Source organism: Tamandua tetradactyla, chromosome 8 (genome assembly GCF_023851605.1).
Source record: "Tamandua tetradactyla isolate mTamTet1 chromosome 8, mTamTet1.pri, whole genome shotgun sequence".
Lineage (NCBI taxonomy): Eukaryota > Metazoa > Chordata > Mammalia > Pilosa > Myrmecophagidae > Tamandua > Tamandua tetradactyla.
The window spans coordinates 109,589,776-109,609,100 of record NC_135334.1 but is presented as its reverse complement, the minus strand read 5'-3'; the positions used below and the strand labels follow the sequence as shown (position 1 = coordinate 109,609,100).

The following is a 19,325-nucleotide window of genomic DNA, read 5'->3' as shown; positions in this document are numbered from 1 at the left end:
AATGTATTTTTCAAAAGTACAAAAAAAATCAGAAAAGCTTGGTAGAGCCAAGAAAAATATTACATCATTTATATATATATTAAAAAACTCCTTAAAAATTACTAATTGTGAAGTTTATCACTTAACATTTACTTATATCCCAGAGATCCTAGCAATAAATTAGGTACTTGGGCAATGTAATCAGTGGTCAGATTCAGTCTCTGCCCTATAAAGCTTAAGTAACAGAGAATTGGGTAGAGAAGATAAAACATACCTCACACATGTAATTTTACACATAAAAGTTTTAAAAACCTATAAGTTAATAATTATGCTGCCAGCTTAGAGAATGAGCTAAATTTCTGTGAGCGTGCTTTCTTCTCTAAGAAGAAGGGTAAAAAATAAAAATTCAAAATAAGAAAAATATATAATACAATAAAAATAGGTATGGAGGTTATCCATACAGTTATCCATAAAGTTGAGGCATCTTCGAAAAATTATTTATTTCTAAATATTATATATTTTTTATGAATTACCTTTAATCTCCAACCAGAACGAGAAATATCTGATTCTCTGAAAAAAAATCTTGTGGATTTCGTACCCACATTTAATAACTGTTCTCCTGGTAAACCTTGAGTCTGAGAAATGTATCGAATCTGAAAAATAATTTACAACACAGAAAAGTTTATTCTTTCATGCAACAGACATTAACTGAACACTTATTAAATATCAGATACTAAGCTAGATATTAGACCAGGAACGAAAAAACACAGTCTGTACCTTCAAGAATTTCAGTCTACCAAGGAACACACAGAAAAATAGTGTCATAAGTACCATAATATAGATGTGTGGTATGGAAAAATCATATAAGGGGTACCTAAAATAATTGTAGTTAAAGTTTCCAAAAGAGGGGATGTTCAAGTTGGGTCTTAAAGGACGAACAGTTTAGCTGTGGAGGTATGGGAAGATATCTAGGCTGAGCTCATAATGTGTGTAAATATGGAAGATCATGAGAGAATACCTACACAATTGGGAACTGACAACACAGAGGTTCACTACGGAGAAACAGCAAGAAACTGAATAGTGGGCAAAGGATTTTATCAGTAAAGTTAAGGAGTTTGGACTTTATTCCAGAAAATAATAAATGGGAAACTCCTGGAGAATTTAAACAGGGAATTGACAATTTATATTTTTTAAGTGATATATTAGAATGGTGAGGGCACAGGAACTTTTTAAAAAGTTGAAAAACTGATCAGACTTCGATTAGAGATATAAATGAATATGATCTGCATAGGACTAAGGTAAATCAGAGTACAGGGTAAAGGATAATGCCGTTCATATTTTAAAACCTCAACTTCTGTGTCAGATCAAAGGGAGAGATGTTTATTTGGTGCAAAATTTATATTTTGGGTAGCACAGTACCTAATTTAACTTGTATGGTCAGTTTAGTTGAACACAGTAAGTAGATGGAATCTTGAATAGGGCATGAGATCTTGTTGGTTTGTCCAGGTTAGTGTGATGCCCCAGTGTATCTCAGAGTAATTTGAACAGTGAATAAAGAAGTATTTGTAAGGTCCCCTTGGGGTACTGGGGAGAAAGGAGGAAATATTCAACTTCCCCATTTGGAGAATTTCTGATATTCTTGCAAGCAGTGGAGACAACCAAATCAATAAGCTGAGCCCTCAATCTCAGGGTTTGCCCCTATGAAAGTTTATTCCTGCAAAGGACAGGCTAAACATTAGGCCTAAGAGTTACCCCCTGAAAACTTCTTTTGTTGCTCAGATGTGGCCTCTCTCTCTAAGCCAATGCCACAAGTGAACTCACTGCCCTTCCCCCTACATAGGACATGACTCCCAGGGGTGTAAATATCCCTAGCAACACAAGTCAGAAACCCCCGGATTCACTGGGACCTGACATCAAAGGATTGAGAAAGCCTTCTTGACCAAAAGGGGGAAGAGAGAAATGAGAAAAAATTTTAGTGGCTGACAGATTTCAAATAGAGTAGAGAAGTTATCCTGGAGATTATTCTTAAGCATTATACAGATAACCCTTTTATAGTTTATGGTGTATTGGAGTGGCTGGAGGGAAGTACCTGAAACTGTTGAGCTGTGTTCCAGTAGCCTTGATTCTTGAAGATGACTGTATAAAGATCGTCTTTATACAATGTGACTTTTTATAATATGACTGTGGGATTGTGGGGAAAAAAAAGAATGGTGAAGGGATGAAGCCAAAGGAGAAATGGAGGGGGTCTGACTTGAAAGACTGAATGGAGATGGAGAGAAAAGAATGAATGGATTCAAGAGAGACTTAAAAGTTGAGAAGGATATGGTGAATGATTTCCATGAGCCACTGGTATGAACAAGGTTATGTCAGTAAAGTAAGAGCCATGGTAAAGAAAAGCTCTCCCAAGGGGATCACAGAAAACTTCCTGCCTCAGGGCCTCCGAACTTATTTTCTCAATACTCTTGCCCCAGTCATCTATACGGCTCTCACTTCCTTCAGCTATCAGCTTAAATGCACGAGGACTTCCATGACCCACCAATAAAAACAGTAACCTCTCCCTCCTCAGCACTCACTATCCTCCTTACTCTGATCTATTTTTTTCTCCAACATCTTTCATCATCTGATATTCTTATAAATTTCCTTTCTTTTTTCTTGCCCCAACTCCTATTAGAGTGTAAGGTGCAAGAGGGGAAGGACTTTGTTTTGTTTACTTACATACCCCCAGCATCCATGATAGTGTCTGGTGTTCAGTCAAATATTAGTTCCCTGATTTAATGACTTGGCAGCATAGAGAACAGAGGCCTAGAAACGGGAGAGAGCTCCAAAAGTTAAAATAGCCCCTCCTCCCTTCTTTCTTATTATGACTTATCTGTATTTTTTAACCTAGGAAACTTTTTTTTAACCTTAGGTACTATGCTTTAGTAATCAGTCCATCCTGTCCTGCATCTTCTATTTCTTCCTTTCTATGGGTTCTTTCCTCTCAGTCTATAAAAATGATTTATACCTAAAAAAAAAAAAAAAAGAAAAGAAAACTCCTTTAACTGTTTATTTCTCTTCTCTCACTCAGTTAAGAGTCTTAAAGGAGTAGGCTATATTATTTCACCTTTTATTCATACCTCAACTGACTGTAATCTGAATTCTAAGCATCATTCCTATGATATTGTACTAACATAAGCAATGGCTTTTTTTTTTTGTCCCCAATTTTTTTTACTTTTTTAAAATTGTGAATTTTATATACAAAAGAGCAATAAATTTCCATGTACATTTTATCTTAACAAGTGGTTATAGAACAGATTTTAAAGTTTGGTTTGGGCTACAGTTTCATGATTTTTCATTTTTTTCCTTCTAGCTGCTCCAAAACACTTGAGATTACTAACAGAAATACTGATATAATTCAGCAGTCATACTCATTTGTTAAATCCTATCTTCTCTATCATATGCTTTCTTCTCTTTAAATAACATATAAAAATAAAAGCAACAAATTTCAAAGTACATGGAATTTCACAAAGTACAACAAATTTCAAAGTACATCACAACAATTAGTTGTAGAACTGATTTCAGAATTTGGTATGGGTTATAATTCTACCATTTTAGGTTTTTACTTCTAGCTGCTCTAAGGTACTGGAAGCTGAAAGAAATATCAGTATAATGATCCAGTGCTCATATTCATTTGTTAAACCCGACCTTCTCTGTATAAACTCCACCATCACCTTTGATCGTTCTCCCACTCTTTAGGGTTGTTTGGACTATGCCCATTCTAACTTTTTCACATTGGAAGGGGCTATCGATAATATGGGATAGGGGATGGAACTAGGTGATGTTCTGGAAGGGTTGGCCTCTCTGCATTTCAGGGCTTATCTGGTCCAGGGGCCCATCTGGAAGTTGTAGGTTTTAGAGAGTTACTCTAGTGCAAGGAACCTTTGTAGAATCTTATATAATGCCCAAGGTGTTCTTTAGGATTGGCAGGAATGGTTTTGGTTGGGGTTTGGCAAGTTATGATAGGCAGCAGTGTCCACCTGAAAGCACACTTAAGAGTGACCTCCAATATAGCCGTCGCCTCTATTTGAACTCTCTCAGCCACTGATATCTTATTTATTACATTATTTTCCTCCTTTTGGTCAGGATGGCATTGCTGACCCCATGGTGAGGCTCATTCCTGGGGGTCTTCTCCCTTGCCACCAGGGAAATCTTCATCCCTGGCTGTAATGCTCCACGTAGGGAAGAGGGCAATGGTTTCACTTGCATAGTTGGGCTTAGAGAGAGAAAGACCACATCTGAGCAACAGAAGAAGTCCTCCAGAGGTGACTCTTAGGCACACCCATAGGTAGGCCTATTAGGTTCTCCACTACATACATAAGCTTCACAAGAGCAAGCCTCAAGATCAAGGGCTGGGCCTACTGATTTGGGTATCACAAAACTCAGTCATCTCTTGATTTTTGTGGCAGTACACAGATGTCAATAAATGACCTCTTTCTTGAGTCACCTTGAACAGATCTCTTTGCAACTTAAATGGTCTGACAAGAATAGAAGTCTTCCAATATTTTTTCCACTGGAGATGAAAATAGTGGGGAAAAAAAAGAACTTTGTCTTACAGAAGATATGACTTGAAATTACCAAATATAATTTAAATATAAATTCAGACTCCTATCTGTTTTGGATAAGATTCTACCCAAACTAACAAATATTTTGGAGGAACAATATTTATCAAGCAAATACTGTTCCTTGAGGCATTCAAAATTTCCCAGAATGCTTTTGGCTGCTTCCTTAGAACCCAAACCTGGAGACAGACAGATGATGAACTTGAAAAATTAACATAAAGACTCTGAAAACCCTATCTGAGTGTTAGTAGACTGGCACCGATGGGTGAGAGAGAGGTCCAGAAAAGGGCCAGCACCATCAATTTGGGACAGACTGGAACAGGGTTTAATTGAGTCCGTTGGACTTCTCTTCCCCATTCTGCCTTGGAAGTATGATTATCCATGAGGTGGTTCACTGTTAACAGCATAGCTTCTGGATTCAGACTTGGATGTTTGCGCAAGATATTTAATTAACATCATTGCACCTCAGTTTCCTCAACATAAAATAGAGGAGATAGTAGTGTGCACCTCACAGTACCGTAGTGAGCTTTGAATGAGTTGATATAAAGTGTTAAAAACAGTTCCTAACACACAAAAGAGTTTAGTAAGTATTGATTACTGATATTACTATTGCCTCCTACATTGCCACTGTAAGGCCAAAAAAACAAAAGCAGCAACAGCCTAACTGGGTTGTCAAAATATTTTAGGGCAGCTGATAACTGGACTAGGGTATGGATAATAGGGCCAGGTACATTCTACTGGCAGCCCCTTCATATCCTACTCTACCAGCAGCCCCTTTATAACCTACGATAGGTGATCATAATCTACACAATAGGAATAACTATGAAATTCAACCACATTGATAGACTAAAAGGGGATTAAAAAAAAACTCATATGAACATATTAATTATTGTGAAAAAGCATCTGCAAGGTCAAAACCAATTTAGGATTTTTTTAAGAAATTTAAGAAAATTAAGAACATAAAGAAGCTCCTTTATCTTGAAAATAGACACTTATCAATACCTACAGCAAACATTATACTTGAGAATAAATTAGTACTAAAGAAAGGATGCCCACTATGACTACTCTTACTCTTAAGAATCCCAGATTACGATAAATGAAATAGGACAAGAAAAAGAAATAGAGTATTACAGAACAAAATTGTCATTGTCTTGAGATAATGCAATCATCTACACAGAAAACCCAACAAAACCAGCAAGCAAGCAATTAGAATATGAGAGTTCAACAAAGATGTTATATCAAAGTTCAATTTATCAAAGTCAACTGCATTAGTTTATGCCATCAATAATTAATTTAAAATACTGAAAATGAGCTATCATTCACAATAGGAACAAAAACTATAAAGTAACTAGAACTTAACCAAAAAAGCTTGCTCTCCTACATAAAAAACATTTTAAAATCTTGATTCATGGAAACGAAAAGACTAAAACTGAAAAGACTTCTAATACCTCCTAAATTGATCTATAAATCTAATAAAAGTTTCCACAGTTTTGGGGGAACTGAACAAATATATTCTAATATTTATTTGAAAAGGTACTCATGGTTACAAATGATTAGATATGCATTTATCTCCACTCTCTTCTAAAAATCCCATTAAAACGACGTAAGAAAATTAAAAAAGACATCATAAACCTACAAGGATAAATCACAGGAGAGGAGATACCAGCATATGAAAGACGCTGATTTCACCAAAACTTCAGAAGCTTGAAATGAATGAACAAGAATAACTGACTGTAGGGTGAAGAAAAGAAAAACCTCAGGCTCTGGAAAGAGGTGATCAAGAAGCAAGCCTAGGGGCGGGCCGCGGTGGCTCAGCGGGCAAGAGTGCTTGCCTGCCATGCCGGAGGACCCCGGTTCGATTCCCGGCCCCAGCCCATGTAAAAAACAAACAAACAAACAAAATATAATAAAACAAGAAAATGTTTAAAGATGTTTCCCTTTCTTCCTCCCTTCCTTCCTTCCATCCTTCCTTCCTTCTCTCTGTCTTTCCTTCCCTTCCTCCCTCTCTCTAAAAAAAAAAAAAAAAAAGAAGCAAGCCTACTTGAGCAACTGAACTAAAAGCTGAGGAGTTAAGAAGCACCACGTTTCTCAGAATGCTGGAGTATGACATATGACTAAAACCAGGAGGACTGGCTGAAAGTATAACAATCTCTAAGAACCTTTTGAAACCCAGAATGAACTCCCATCACCTTTCACTCCATATAACCAGGTGATATGCACATATTCCGGCAGAAGATTGAAAGGCCAGAAGTCTACTTGCTGAAAAAACTGAAAGGAGGCATGACCTGAAAAAAATTGAAAGGAGGGATGAAATGTGATGCTACAGTGGAAGCAGGGGATTATTTGAAAAAATTACATTCTGGATGGTGAGAATCCCTTAGCCCACATCCTCACTCAGTTTTCAGAATACCGGTAGTCAGACTTATGCATATAGAAGATTAATAGATTCCTCTCTGGAAGGGATGAACAGCCCAAAAGGAAAGATCTTATACCATGTGCCCTTAGATCTAAGAGATCACCTAAAATGAAACTTACTAGTCAAGAAATCTTTTCACACACAGAGACTTCTAATTAATTTTGTGCCTTATTCTTAAATATGAAAGGACACGGAGCAGTTAGGAGAAAGAAATAAAAGGCATCCAAACAGAAAGTGAAGAAGTAAAGCTTTCATTATTTGCAGATGATATGATCCTATACTCAGGAAACCCTGAGAAATCTACAGTAAAACTACTTGAGTTAGTAAATAAATTCAGCAAAGAGGCAGGATACAAGATTAAGGTACAAAAATCAGTAATGTTTCTAAACACAAGCAATGTCCTATCTGAGGTAACAACGAAGGAAAAAATTCCATTCAGAATAGTGACCAGAAGAATTAGGTATCTAGAAATAAGCTTAACCAGGGATGTCAAGGACTTATACACAGAAAATTACAAAAAACTGCTAAAAGAAATAGAAAATGACCTAAATAGATAAAGATATTCCTTGCTCACGGACAGGAAGGTTAAATATTGTCAAGATGTCACTCCTACCCAAACTTATCTACAGATTCAATGCAATACCAATAAAAATCCCAACAACCTACTCTGAAGGCTTGGAAAAACTGTATCAAATTTATATGGCAGGTAAAGAGACCTTGAATAGCTAAAGACATCCTAAAAAGAAGAGAGAACTGGGAGGTCTATCACTTCCTGACTTTAAAGCTTACTTAAAGCCACAGTGGTCAAAACAGCATGGTACTGGCACAAAGACAGATTCTATTCCAGTGGAATAGAATCAAGAGTGCAGAGATTGACTACCAAATGTACGGACATTTGATCTTCCATAAGGCCCCCAAATCCACTTCTCAATAAAAAGCCATGGGAGAACTGGATTTCAATAGCCAAAAGAATGAAAGAGGACCCCTACTTTACACCCTATACAAAAATTAATTCAAAATGGATCAAAGACCTAAATGTAAGATCCAGGACCATAAAACTTCTTGAAACAAATATAGGGAAACATCTTCAAGATCTAGAAAACAGGAGGTAACTTCTTAAACTTTACACCTAAAGCACAAGCTGTGAAAGAAAAAGTAGACAAATGGGAACTCCTTAAGATCAAGAATTTCTATGCCTCAAAGGACTTTGTTAAAAAGGTGAAGAGGCAGCCAACTCAATCGGAGAAAATATTTGGAAACCACATACAGATAAAAGGCTTGATATCCTGTGTACATAAAGAAATTATACAGCTCACCACCAAAAAAACAAACAAGCCAATTATAAAATTGGCAGAGGAAATGAATAGGCACTTTTCTGAAGAGTAAATACAGATGGCTAAAAAACACATGAAGATGGTGGTGCAACAGTGGCACAGTGGCAGAATTTTCGCCTGCCATGCTGGAGACCTGGGTTCAATTCCTGGTGACTGCCCATGCAAAAAAGAAAAGAAAAGAAAAAGAAAAAGAAAAAAGAATGAAAAACACATAAAGAATTGCTCATCTTCACTGGCTATTAGGGAAATGCAAATTAAGACGACAATGAGGTATCACTTCACATCTATAAGAATGGCTGCTATTAAACAGGAAACTATAAATGTTGGGGAGGATGCAGAGAAATTGCAACACTTATTCACTGTTGGTGGGAATGTAAAATGGTTCAGCTGCTGTGGAAATCAGTTTACAATTCCTCAGAAAACTAAATATTGAGTTGCCCTATGACCCAGCAATACCAAACTCAGTATATACCCAGAAGAGTTGAGGGCAGTGACATGAAAAAACATTTGCACACCCATGTTCACAGCAGCACCACTCACAGTCGCCAAGTGATGGAAACAATACAGGTGCCCATTAATAGATGAGTGCATAGAGAAAATGTGGTATATACATATGATGGAATATTATGCAGCATTTAAACAAAATGATGTCTCGAAACATATGACAAAGTGGCTGAACCTTGAGGACATATGAAATAAGTCAGAAACAAAGGACAGATACTGTGTGATTCCATTATTTTGACTCTGATAAAGCTGCCAGTGTTTTGGAGCAGCTAGAAGGAAAAATCTGAGTTGAGGGCATAGTAAACCATGATAAACTCTGGAAACTATTCTATAGCTGCTTGTTGAAGTGTACTTTGAAAAGCATTGCTTTTTTTTTTTTTCATTCTTTTCTTTGTACATATATATATACATATATTTTATATATGTTCTACTTTACAACTAAAAATCGGTTTAAAAAGAACTATAAGCAGTTAAAGTAATATTAGATAAAATAAATTCCTAAAATAAAAAATTTGTAAATATTTAGTAACATAACTCACTACTATAGCAAAGTCGTTATTTGTAATAACTTTTTACAGAAAGATTCTCCAAATCTTTTGAACCTTGATATTAAAAACCAAGAAAAGGGCAAACAACACTGTCTATCAAATAGCCTGTGGAAGCTAATGAACATACCTGAAAACACAAAGAAAAGTAGGTTTTAACGAGGTAATTTGCTGGATTGAGAATACACAGTTTTGATAGTTAATCAAATGGTATTTAAGACACTGTTTAATATTTAGAATCCAAGTAACTGATATCTGTATTTATCTTTTTCCTTCCTTGCTTTAATTTTAAATTGGTTTATCAAACATACTGACTGTGCAAACAGGCTTTAGGATGATTACTTAGATTTTTTTTTAATATGCGTATGGATAAGCTTAGATATCCATTTTAGGTGGTTAAGATTTCCATACGTTAATTGTAAAAATACTTTATCTTCACACTTTCCTGAAATCAGGAAAATATTTAGTAACATAGGTCATTATTACAGTAACACATATTTGTAAGAATTTTCTACTTGATATTTTGAGAACATTCACAGTTTTTGGCAGCTGATCAAACGGTATCTAAATTAGTGTTAAATACTTAGAATTTAAGAACTTTGCTATCTTAAGATTTTTTCCTTGTTGCCTTAATATTAAGTTGGTTTATGAAATTTGCTGCGTAAACACAGGCTTTATAATGATTATATGGATACTTTATTTAAATACGCCTATGGTTAAGCTAACAAAGATAACCATTTTTGGTGGTTCTAAGTGTACCATTTGTTTTCTTAAATAAAAAAATATGTAAAAAGAAAGAAAATGAATGGACAGATGAAGACCAACAGACATTTAAGGAAAGTCAATAACATGACAGACAAAGACCTAATAGGAGAATAGGATGGATTATTTAGTAAATAGTGCTGGGAAATGGATTCATTATATGGATAAAAACAGAGTTAAATACATACCTCACACCATTTACTATAGATAAAAAATTTAGGAAGACAAGCTTTTGGTCAAGGCTTTGCTAAAAATTACTTTTGCGAACTTGACAAGTTATTTCATTTTTCTGGGCTTCAATTTTCTCCTTTATAAAATAGACGGGCAGTAATTAGATAATCTCTGGGGTCCCTTGCAGAACTAGCATCAGCTGTGTAAGACTAGAATTGTTAAATCCAAATCCAAAGTATAACAACAAATAAACTTGAAATTGCCACTAGGTGGTGCCCTGCTCCAGGGTACCATGCATACTGTAAATTGTAATCCACAAAGCCAAAGGTTTATTTCCAGCGTGTGACTGGTGTCTCAGTACTGCTTTAGAAGCTAAGGGATCATGGAACTCTCCAACTAGATTACCAGCTTTTCAGAACTAGCAAAGTCCAGCATCCGTATCAAAAGTTGGTAACTGGGCAAAAAGCCCAGTGAACTGCAACAAAGGCAGCCAGAAGTATGGAGAACTTTACAGAACATGTAGGGGAGAGTGAGGGAGTAGAGGGAAGAATATACGAAACCTGGTCTAAAAGCAGGGAGTTTCATTGGTATAAAGTCATTGAAAATGACAAGAGATTAAAGTTAGTGATAATTTATAATCAAACAATTAAGATTAAACAGCTTTGAGAGCCATTCAAGAACATTTAAGTCACTCAAATTAATTAATTCTCATATCCCTTTTGAAAAAGAAAACTGTCCTGAAAATCAGATTTAAGGCACAACATATCAGGTTATGTGTAATAAATATGTGTAATAAAATAGAGCATTTTAAAGTACACATAACCTGATATGTTGTGCCTTAAATCTGATTTTCAGGACACAGAATGCTCTATTTTATTTTCTACTTCTTGTTTATGTTAAACAGTGTATCATCTAAATAAATACTACATTTATCTGCTATAAGCCAACTACAGAAAGACAAATTAATGCAATTACTTTGTTAATTCTAACATTTTCCATTGAGTATTTACCTCTCTAATAAGAGAGACACTATGAAATTCTTTCCAACAATAATGGATAAGGTGAAAATTTCTCCAAAATGAATCTTGATATTAAAAATCAAGAAAACGGCAAACAACATTGTCTATCTAATAGCTTGGTGAAGCTAATGAACATGCCTGAAAACACAAAGAAAAGTAGGTTTTAATGAGGTAATTTGCTGGATTCTATGCTGGATTCTATCAAGACTCATCTAGCCTTTCAAAAACAGCTGAAAATACTGAAGAAGCTTCATGTGACTGTGAGGTACTTAAGATCAATAATCGTTGTTGATTTAAGACCAAAAGCTATTAATACTTTCAGGAGCCTTTATTTCCTGAGTGAGGCTAATATTTCATTCATTATCAAAGTCTGTCATCCAAGCAAAGAACAATTATTTAAATGGATGCAGTGCAATTCTTTATATATCAGCAGGATAAAAAACTGACACAGAAAAATCTCACAAGAGTTTTACAAAACTGGTTTTTTGGGCCCCCGGATTGTAATTTTATTTATGAAAACCTATTTCTGCATTATGAAAAGGTTCTATTAACCAAATACTATTTTTGTGATCCTGAATTTAACTTTTATATCCTAAGTTTTGCCACTTTATTTTAAAAAGTTTTTCATATGTCCTGTATACCTTGAGCCATGCATTCCTGAGTAAGTCTATTACTGTTCTTGTTTATTCTATCAGTTTTACTAGGTTGTCATGACAATGCTGTTACCTGGTCATACTCCAAGGCTCCTGGGTATAGTGGCCATCCAAGGAATAATTCTGCAATCACACATCCCAATGACCACATGTCTATGGCTTCACAAAATGGCAACCCCAATATAATCTCTGGAGCTCTGAAATTGAAAAAAAATAATGATCAGGGTGGTTTTCCTTCAAATTTTTCTGATTTCAGCTGACATTCTAAGAAAAGTTGGTAAAGCCTTATCCATTATAGAGTCTTATTAACATAACCTAAAAGACATAAAAAGCCTATCAGACTATAGCATATTAGAAAGAGAACTGACAAACTATTACATGGTGGCACTATAACACCAATAAAACTGAAAACTAGACACTGAGAAAAAAGACCAAACCAAACCAAACCAAACACCTTAAAGGCTGAAAGTGGATCTATACCTAGATCCTAGATATACCTAGATCTATACCTAGAAATTCCTTCAAAATAGAATAAATAGTCTCAAAATTAGGAGTATTAGTCATCCAAAAGAGACAAGACCAAGTACTCGGTTTAAAAAGACAAAGTTGAGGATAAATCAATAGTTAAAAAACGCATTTTGGCACTTGGAGGATTTTGATTGTTTGGAAAATGTACTCTGAAATATACCCTTCCCAGATAAAATTATGTTGCTATTTCACATGGCTTTCCCATGAGAACACAGTCCTAAGAGAGCTTCCACATTAGGAAAGGTGTATAATTCCAGAGGAAGTCATGCACATCATAGCCATGCTAAATTTGTGTGTTCTTTTTATTTTAAAACACTCACAATCCTACAGAAAAGCTGTAAGAACAGTATAATGAATATTTTTTTCTAACTATTCAAGAGTAATTTTCAGAATCACTAAGTACTTTGTATTGTATTTATTATACAAACAAGAATATTCTTCTATATAACCACTAGACAATTCACCAAAATCAGAACATGAACATAGATACATCTCAATCTCTACCACCTAAGTCTCAAACCCCATTTCAGTTTGGACAATTATACTAATAATGGCAAAAGGTTCAAATTCAGAATCATGCATTGCATTTAACTGTCATATCTCTTTTAGTCTGGATAGTTTTCCAGTCTTTCCTTGATTTCCATGATCTTGGTATAAAATATTACAGGCCAATTATTTTGCAGAATGTCCTTCAGTGTGGGTTTGTCTCATGTTTCCTCAAAATTAGATTCAGATTATACACCTTTGGGAGGAACATCACAAAAGTGGTATTTTCTCATCTTCTATCAGGTAAGAATAGAACTTTGATTTGCCTCATTACTACTGTTTACTCCGATCACTTGATTAACACATGGTATCTGCTAGATTTCTCCATTATCAAGTTCCTCTTCTTTCCTTTTAATTAAGTATTTGAGGGATTTCAATTTGAAACTATATAAAACATTCTGTTCGTTACAAAATTTTCAACATATTCACATTTATTTACTTGCACAAATATAGATTAAATCCAATTATATTCAATGGGTTATAATCAATTATACTATAATTATTTATTTTGATATTCAAATTTACCCAGATTTGACCAATGAAAGGTCCTTCAAGCCTTTATGTTCTTTTGATATGTCTCTATTGTTCCTTGATCATTTCTTTGCTTTCTGGCATTAACCAGATATTCCAAACTCACCTTGCTCTTTCCCTGCCCCAGCTCTATAAGAAGCCACTTCTCCAAGAACCCCTAGTTCTCTTAGCGGAGACCAGAACTTAGAAAACAAGGTCTGAGAGTTGGAGTCCATGTCATTATCACTGAGATGCTTCCAAGCCCATCTGCGTATACATAAATATATGTATGTACATACAGTACATGCATAATTATACATACATATGCATATAGTACATATATATACACATTTACATATAAATATATAAAGTATGAGTTCACATTGATATATCCAATGCCAATCTAGATACATCCAATTTCAATTCTAGTTTTCCCCCTTTTCACTCTGCAATTCCCTTCTCTATTAGTGAGAAACCTGGTTCTTACTACCCTTAAACACATTTACTTATCTGATCATTGCTCCTGTTAAGTAACCAATCTCTCTCGTTGTCACCCTCCCAGTCCTTACCACCTCTAACATCCCTAGCTGGACCAGTATTGCCCCTCTCCACCTTACAAGAACCCCCTCCTCCATTTAAGCTTAAAGGCAAAACAGATCACCACTACCACAGCCCAATCATCTTGGGCTCTGATACCTTGCACCAGCCAGCCCCTGACATGGATCCCCTCTTCACCCTGCAGCAGGCTGCCCACATGCAAATAAATCACCTTTCTAATCCTGCAGCCGATCTCTCTCCTATGTGGCCACTCTCTTCACCGAGCTTATGTTCCAAATACCCTGCACTGGGCCACTGCTGCCACAGATCACCTTCACCCCTCACACGGACATCTGTCTCAATCTGCTCAGGCTCCAACACCCATAGATTTGCATGTTAATTGCCATTACATTCAGGTAAGGATGCCATATGGGTAGGGCTAGTGGCATCTTGGCTAGATTTGTGGACTTCAATGTGCATAATATTCAGAAGACCAAGAATCTTCATTTTAACAAGCATCTTAGCTGATTATGAAATATTAGGTAGTTCTCAAACCAATGAACTCAGGCCCCCTCAGGGTGTATGTATACATATATATGTTCATATGTGTGTGTTGGGGGAAGGATGTTAAAAGTGGAGATCTATTCAAGATTAAGATTGAATACACAATACCCTCTTGGAAATAATATATTTATAACTAATATATTAAAATATATTAATAACTAATAACAATATATTAACACTTTCTAAGCTGGTTAAAAAGAATAAGCAACCTGCTAATTTCTTTAATGAGATTGCTGGTTATCATTACCTCTTAATGCAGTGGTTCTCAAACTTGGCTGCACATTACAGTCACTTGGTCCTGGTTACACCCCAGATAAATTAAATGAGAAACGTGAGGATGGGACTTAGGCATCAATATTCTGTTAAAGCTCCCGAGGTGATTCCAATGTAGACAGTCAAAGTTGAGAACCAATGCCCTAGACTCAAGTAGTCAGACCAATGTAAAAACTGTCCCACTCCTCCTGATAGCTCTTCTGACCAGGATAAATTCAAAGGCCAGTGACTCTTCTACTTCTGGCACTTTCTGCTAGAAGTAATACTTAAAACATTAATCAATCCAAAAGCATTTATTAAAAATGAATAAGCAGCATGGTGAGATGCTAGGAGCTACAAAAGATCTTTAAAACATAATCATGACAGCATTTCCTTCTTTTAACAAACCACTTAATAAATAAATGTGTGTTGGATAGACACATATTATATTCAGAGAGAAGGAAATGCTAAATTCTGTGGTAGAAAAAGAAAACACAAGTTACATTAGTTTATCAATTCTATGAATTCACAGTATCATACAAAGGAAATTAGAGAAGAGAGAGATCTTATCCCTTTTTTTTCAGAACCTATCACACACTATGCAATCGGTAAACATTTCTCAGTTAAATCATTCCAAGACAGAAAGGGTCCCACCACAAAAGCAACAGAGGGAAATCTAAGTTTGAACTAGTCCTTGAAGAATAGAAGTCTAGGCAGAAAGAGAGAAACGGGCACAAGAGTTTACAAAAAAGACTCAAAGCAAAAATTCAGTTTCAAAAGTATGGAGTAAAAAAGGGATTGCTAGTGTGTCATGTCTAATCTAAGTCCTAAAGAAGAATTATTAAGACTAACAGAGCTACAGTGATAGTTTCATGATTATTTTTAAAAGTTTAATATATATTCTTCAAATGATTTAAAAATTGTTAATGTACTAAATTGCAACATCATATTTGGCAATGGAAGAAAAATAAAATAATGATAGTAACTAGGACATACAATTTAAACAGACCAAAATTTTTTCAATTCTGGTTAACAGTAAGAAAGGAGTTTCTATCAACTGAACAATAAGCAATGAATTTCTTCTGCCATTTGCCACCAATTAATGAATAAGCCAGCTTTCTAAACTGATAGGGATAAGAATTTGGAGATATCAACATTACAAACTCCTGATCAGGAATCACTTCAGGTCAGAATCTCTGAGAAGCAGATTACACGTGCAAGAAATCTGCTGGGGAAAATGCCTGTGATAGAGGATACAGGGGGAGCTGTAAGGAGAGTATTCAGAGCTCGAGTGGGTCTGACACCTATGAACAAAGAGAGGAAAAAGAAAACTGGATAGAAAGAACCTTAGATTGTAATGCAGTTAACAGAAAGTCTTTGCCAGGCCAACCGGGAGTTCCCAAGCAAAACTACCTGTCAGAGAAACTCCCACCAAGTAAGAACGGCCCAATTCTAGTGTTCCCATCACTGCTGTGCTTCATCACCAGGGAACGGCCCAGAGGAAGAGTGGCCTTATCCTGAGTACGGTATATACTCATATACCACGGTGTAGTTGAAGGTTCAGCAGCTGAAGGTTTCAGTCAGCTACACTCCATGCAGTAAGTTCTCTTGAAGGGAGATGTGAATGACACAATTCTATGGCCACCACAACTATCTTCCCAAAAGCTTTGTATTTTATTTAACAATACAAAATATCACAAAGAAAATGCAATAATTTCTTCACTAATGCACCCAGATTCTCTCCAGTTTATCCCACTCTGCCATAAATTATTGTTTTACATATAAGTCATCACAAAGTAGGGGAGTAGTACTTTATAGCATTTAGTCTAGATGAAATTGCAAAGGATATCAGAGTTCTACCAGTCAAACTTACAATAAAATCAATTTTTAAAACTAAAATGCATGAAATAATAATACATTAATCATCAGTAATGAATAAAGCTTATTTGTTTGATGTTTTCATCTTAACTGGTTCTCAAATTTAATCTCTGTGCTAAAAAATATGTTCATAAAAATGACCATAGCAGGGATTCTGATTGGTGGACATTCTTAAAATAAATCTTCTGTTCTATTTCTACAGGGAAGTTCTTCCACTTTTGTTTCATTTAACTTTATGCCATTCCGAGAAATAAAATATGGTAGGTATTTTGGTAAGTGCTAAGAATATAGTGGGAAATCGACATCATTTGTACCTTTGTAGAGCAGGTAAGGCACAAAAAATATGTTTACTAAACAGAAAATATAACTAAATCTGTTGGTTTCCAATCCCACAAATAAACTAAAAAGTTTTTAGGTTATATGACAGCAAAGGCAATCTATCTGCTTTAACTCAAAATTTTCAATATGTAATATGACAAAATTCTTTCTACTTTTGTAAAACTACTTTACACACTGCTATAAAATTTGGTTAGAGTGGGTAAGCTGGAAAAAAATAAAAGGTGGGTAATTATGGTGGATTCTGGATGGTTTGCAATACTACCAGAAGAGAAAATGCTGGTAACAGACGTTCCAAAAAAGAATGGAGTATAATAAAGACTGTCACTCAGAAAAAAAGATGGCTATTAATAGAGTTTTTCTTTTTTTTTTTAAACATTTATAAGTCCAAAATCCAACTGCTGACAGAAAAAACAAAACAAAAAACAGCACTGTGAGGAAAAAGACTGCCTTAGTTCAGGAACTTAATATATCCAGTACTAGGAACAATTATATTCTTATGGAGAGACAGCTGTTATGGGTTATAGATGCTATTAAACTATGAACTCATGTTCTGATTCTATGCTCATTAGGAAAACGTTGATCAAAATTTATATTTTGACTAGTACATTTCCTAATATAACTTATTTTGACAAGTTAACTGAACACCATAAGTACATGGAACCCTGAATAGGGCATGAGATTTTGTGGGTTTGTCCAGTGTGATGCCCCAATAAATCCTAGTGTGATGTGAGCAATGAATAAAGAAGTATTTGCAAAGTCCCCTTGGGGGAAAGGTGATAAAGGGGGAAAATTCAACTTTCTCACTTGGAAAATTCTTGATATTCTCGCAAGCAGTGGGGACAACCAAATCAATAGGCCAAGCCCTCAATCTTGGGGTTTGTTCATATGAAACCTATCCCCACAAAGGAAAGACTAAACCTACTTAAAATTAGGCCTAAGAGTCACCCCTAGAGAACCTCTTCTGTTGCTCAGATGTGGCCTATCCCTCTATAGGCCAGCATGGCAGGTGAACTCACAGTCCTCCCCATCTCTGCATGGAACATGACTCCTAGGGGTGTAGGCCTCCCTGGCAACATGGGACAGAAATCCTAGAATGAGCTGGGACTCAGTAACAAAGGACTGAGAAAACCTTCTTGACTGAAAGGGGGAGTTGAGAGATGAAACAAAATGAAGCATCAGTGGCTGAGAGATTTCAAACAGAGTTGAAAGGTTATCCCGGAGGTTGTTCTTAGACACACTGTATCTCCTTCTTAGTCTAGGATGTATTATAAAGGCTGGAGGGAAGTGCCTGAGGCTGTAGAGTTGTGTTCCAATAGCCATGTTTCTTGAAAATGATTGTATAATAATACAACTTTTACAATGTGACTGTGTGATTGTGAAAGCCTTCTGTCTGATGCGCCTGTTGTCTACGGTATGGACAGATGAGTAAAACATACAGATTAAAAATAAATAATAGGGGGAACAAATGTTAAAAAAAATAACAGATGGATACATGGGGGGAAATGTACCTATTGCAAACTATGGACTATGGTTAGCAGTAATATTTTAATATTCTTTCATTAACAGTTAAGAAATGTACCACACCAATACTATTGTTCAATAGGTGGGGGAAGAGGGGAGGGATAAAGTATATGGGAGGATTCGGATTTCATTTTTTATTTTTATTTCCTTTCTGGAGTAATGAAAATGTTCCAAAAATGATCATGGAGATGTATGCACAACTATGTGATTATACTCTGAATGATTGTGTATTTCAGATGGTCTGTATGGTATTTGAGTGTATCTCAATAAAACTGTATTAAAAAAAAGAAAATGTTTATCATAGTGTAGATCCCAACTAAGCTTTTCAACACAGATGTGAACATCTAGTCTGTGTAACAGCTTGGCTTTTCATCAAAGTTAATAAACTAGCATAATGCTGATATACTTCAGCTTCCTGTGAGTTTAATGTCAGTCAGCACTACCCAGGGGTCTGGATAAGTCTAGGATACCATCCAAATAATTTCTGAAATGGTAAAAAGCTAGGGGCTAGTAGCTGATGATTCTGCCAGATAGTCACCCAGTAAGAATGAAAGGAACAGCCATCCAGGCTTCACCTGATGATATACCTAAACAAGTATATATCCACATGTTTCCCTCTCAACCTCCAACAATAAAGAAATACCACAGAAATGCAGCACAAACTTGGAA

General features: G+C 35.6%; 1 protein-coding gene across 4 annotated transcripts in view; it reads right to left on the bottom strand.

Moving 5' to 3' along the window:
• The window catches only part of HIPK3 (homeodomain interacting protein kinase 3), a 142,468-nt gene that overhangs the window by 23,085 nt on the left and 100,058 nt on the right, over positions 1-19,325 (bottom strand). For all 4 annotated transcript variants that reach the window (XM_077114357.1, XM_077114360.1, XM_077114358.1 and 1 more), the window contains exons 3-4: positions 12,055-12,178; positions 513-632 (exon numbers count right to left, since the gene is read on the bottom strand). In XM_077114357.1, coding sequence (XP_076970472.1) covers positions 513-632; positions 12,055-12,178 — 244 coding nt within the window. The remainder of the gene's footprint in view (positions 1-512; positions 633-12,054; positions 12,179-19,325) is intronic.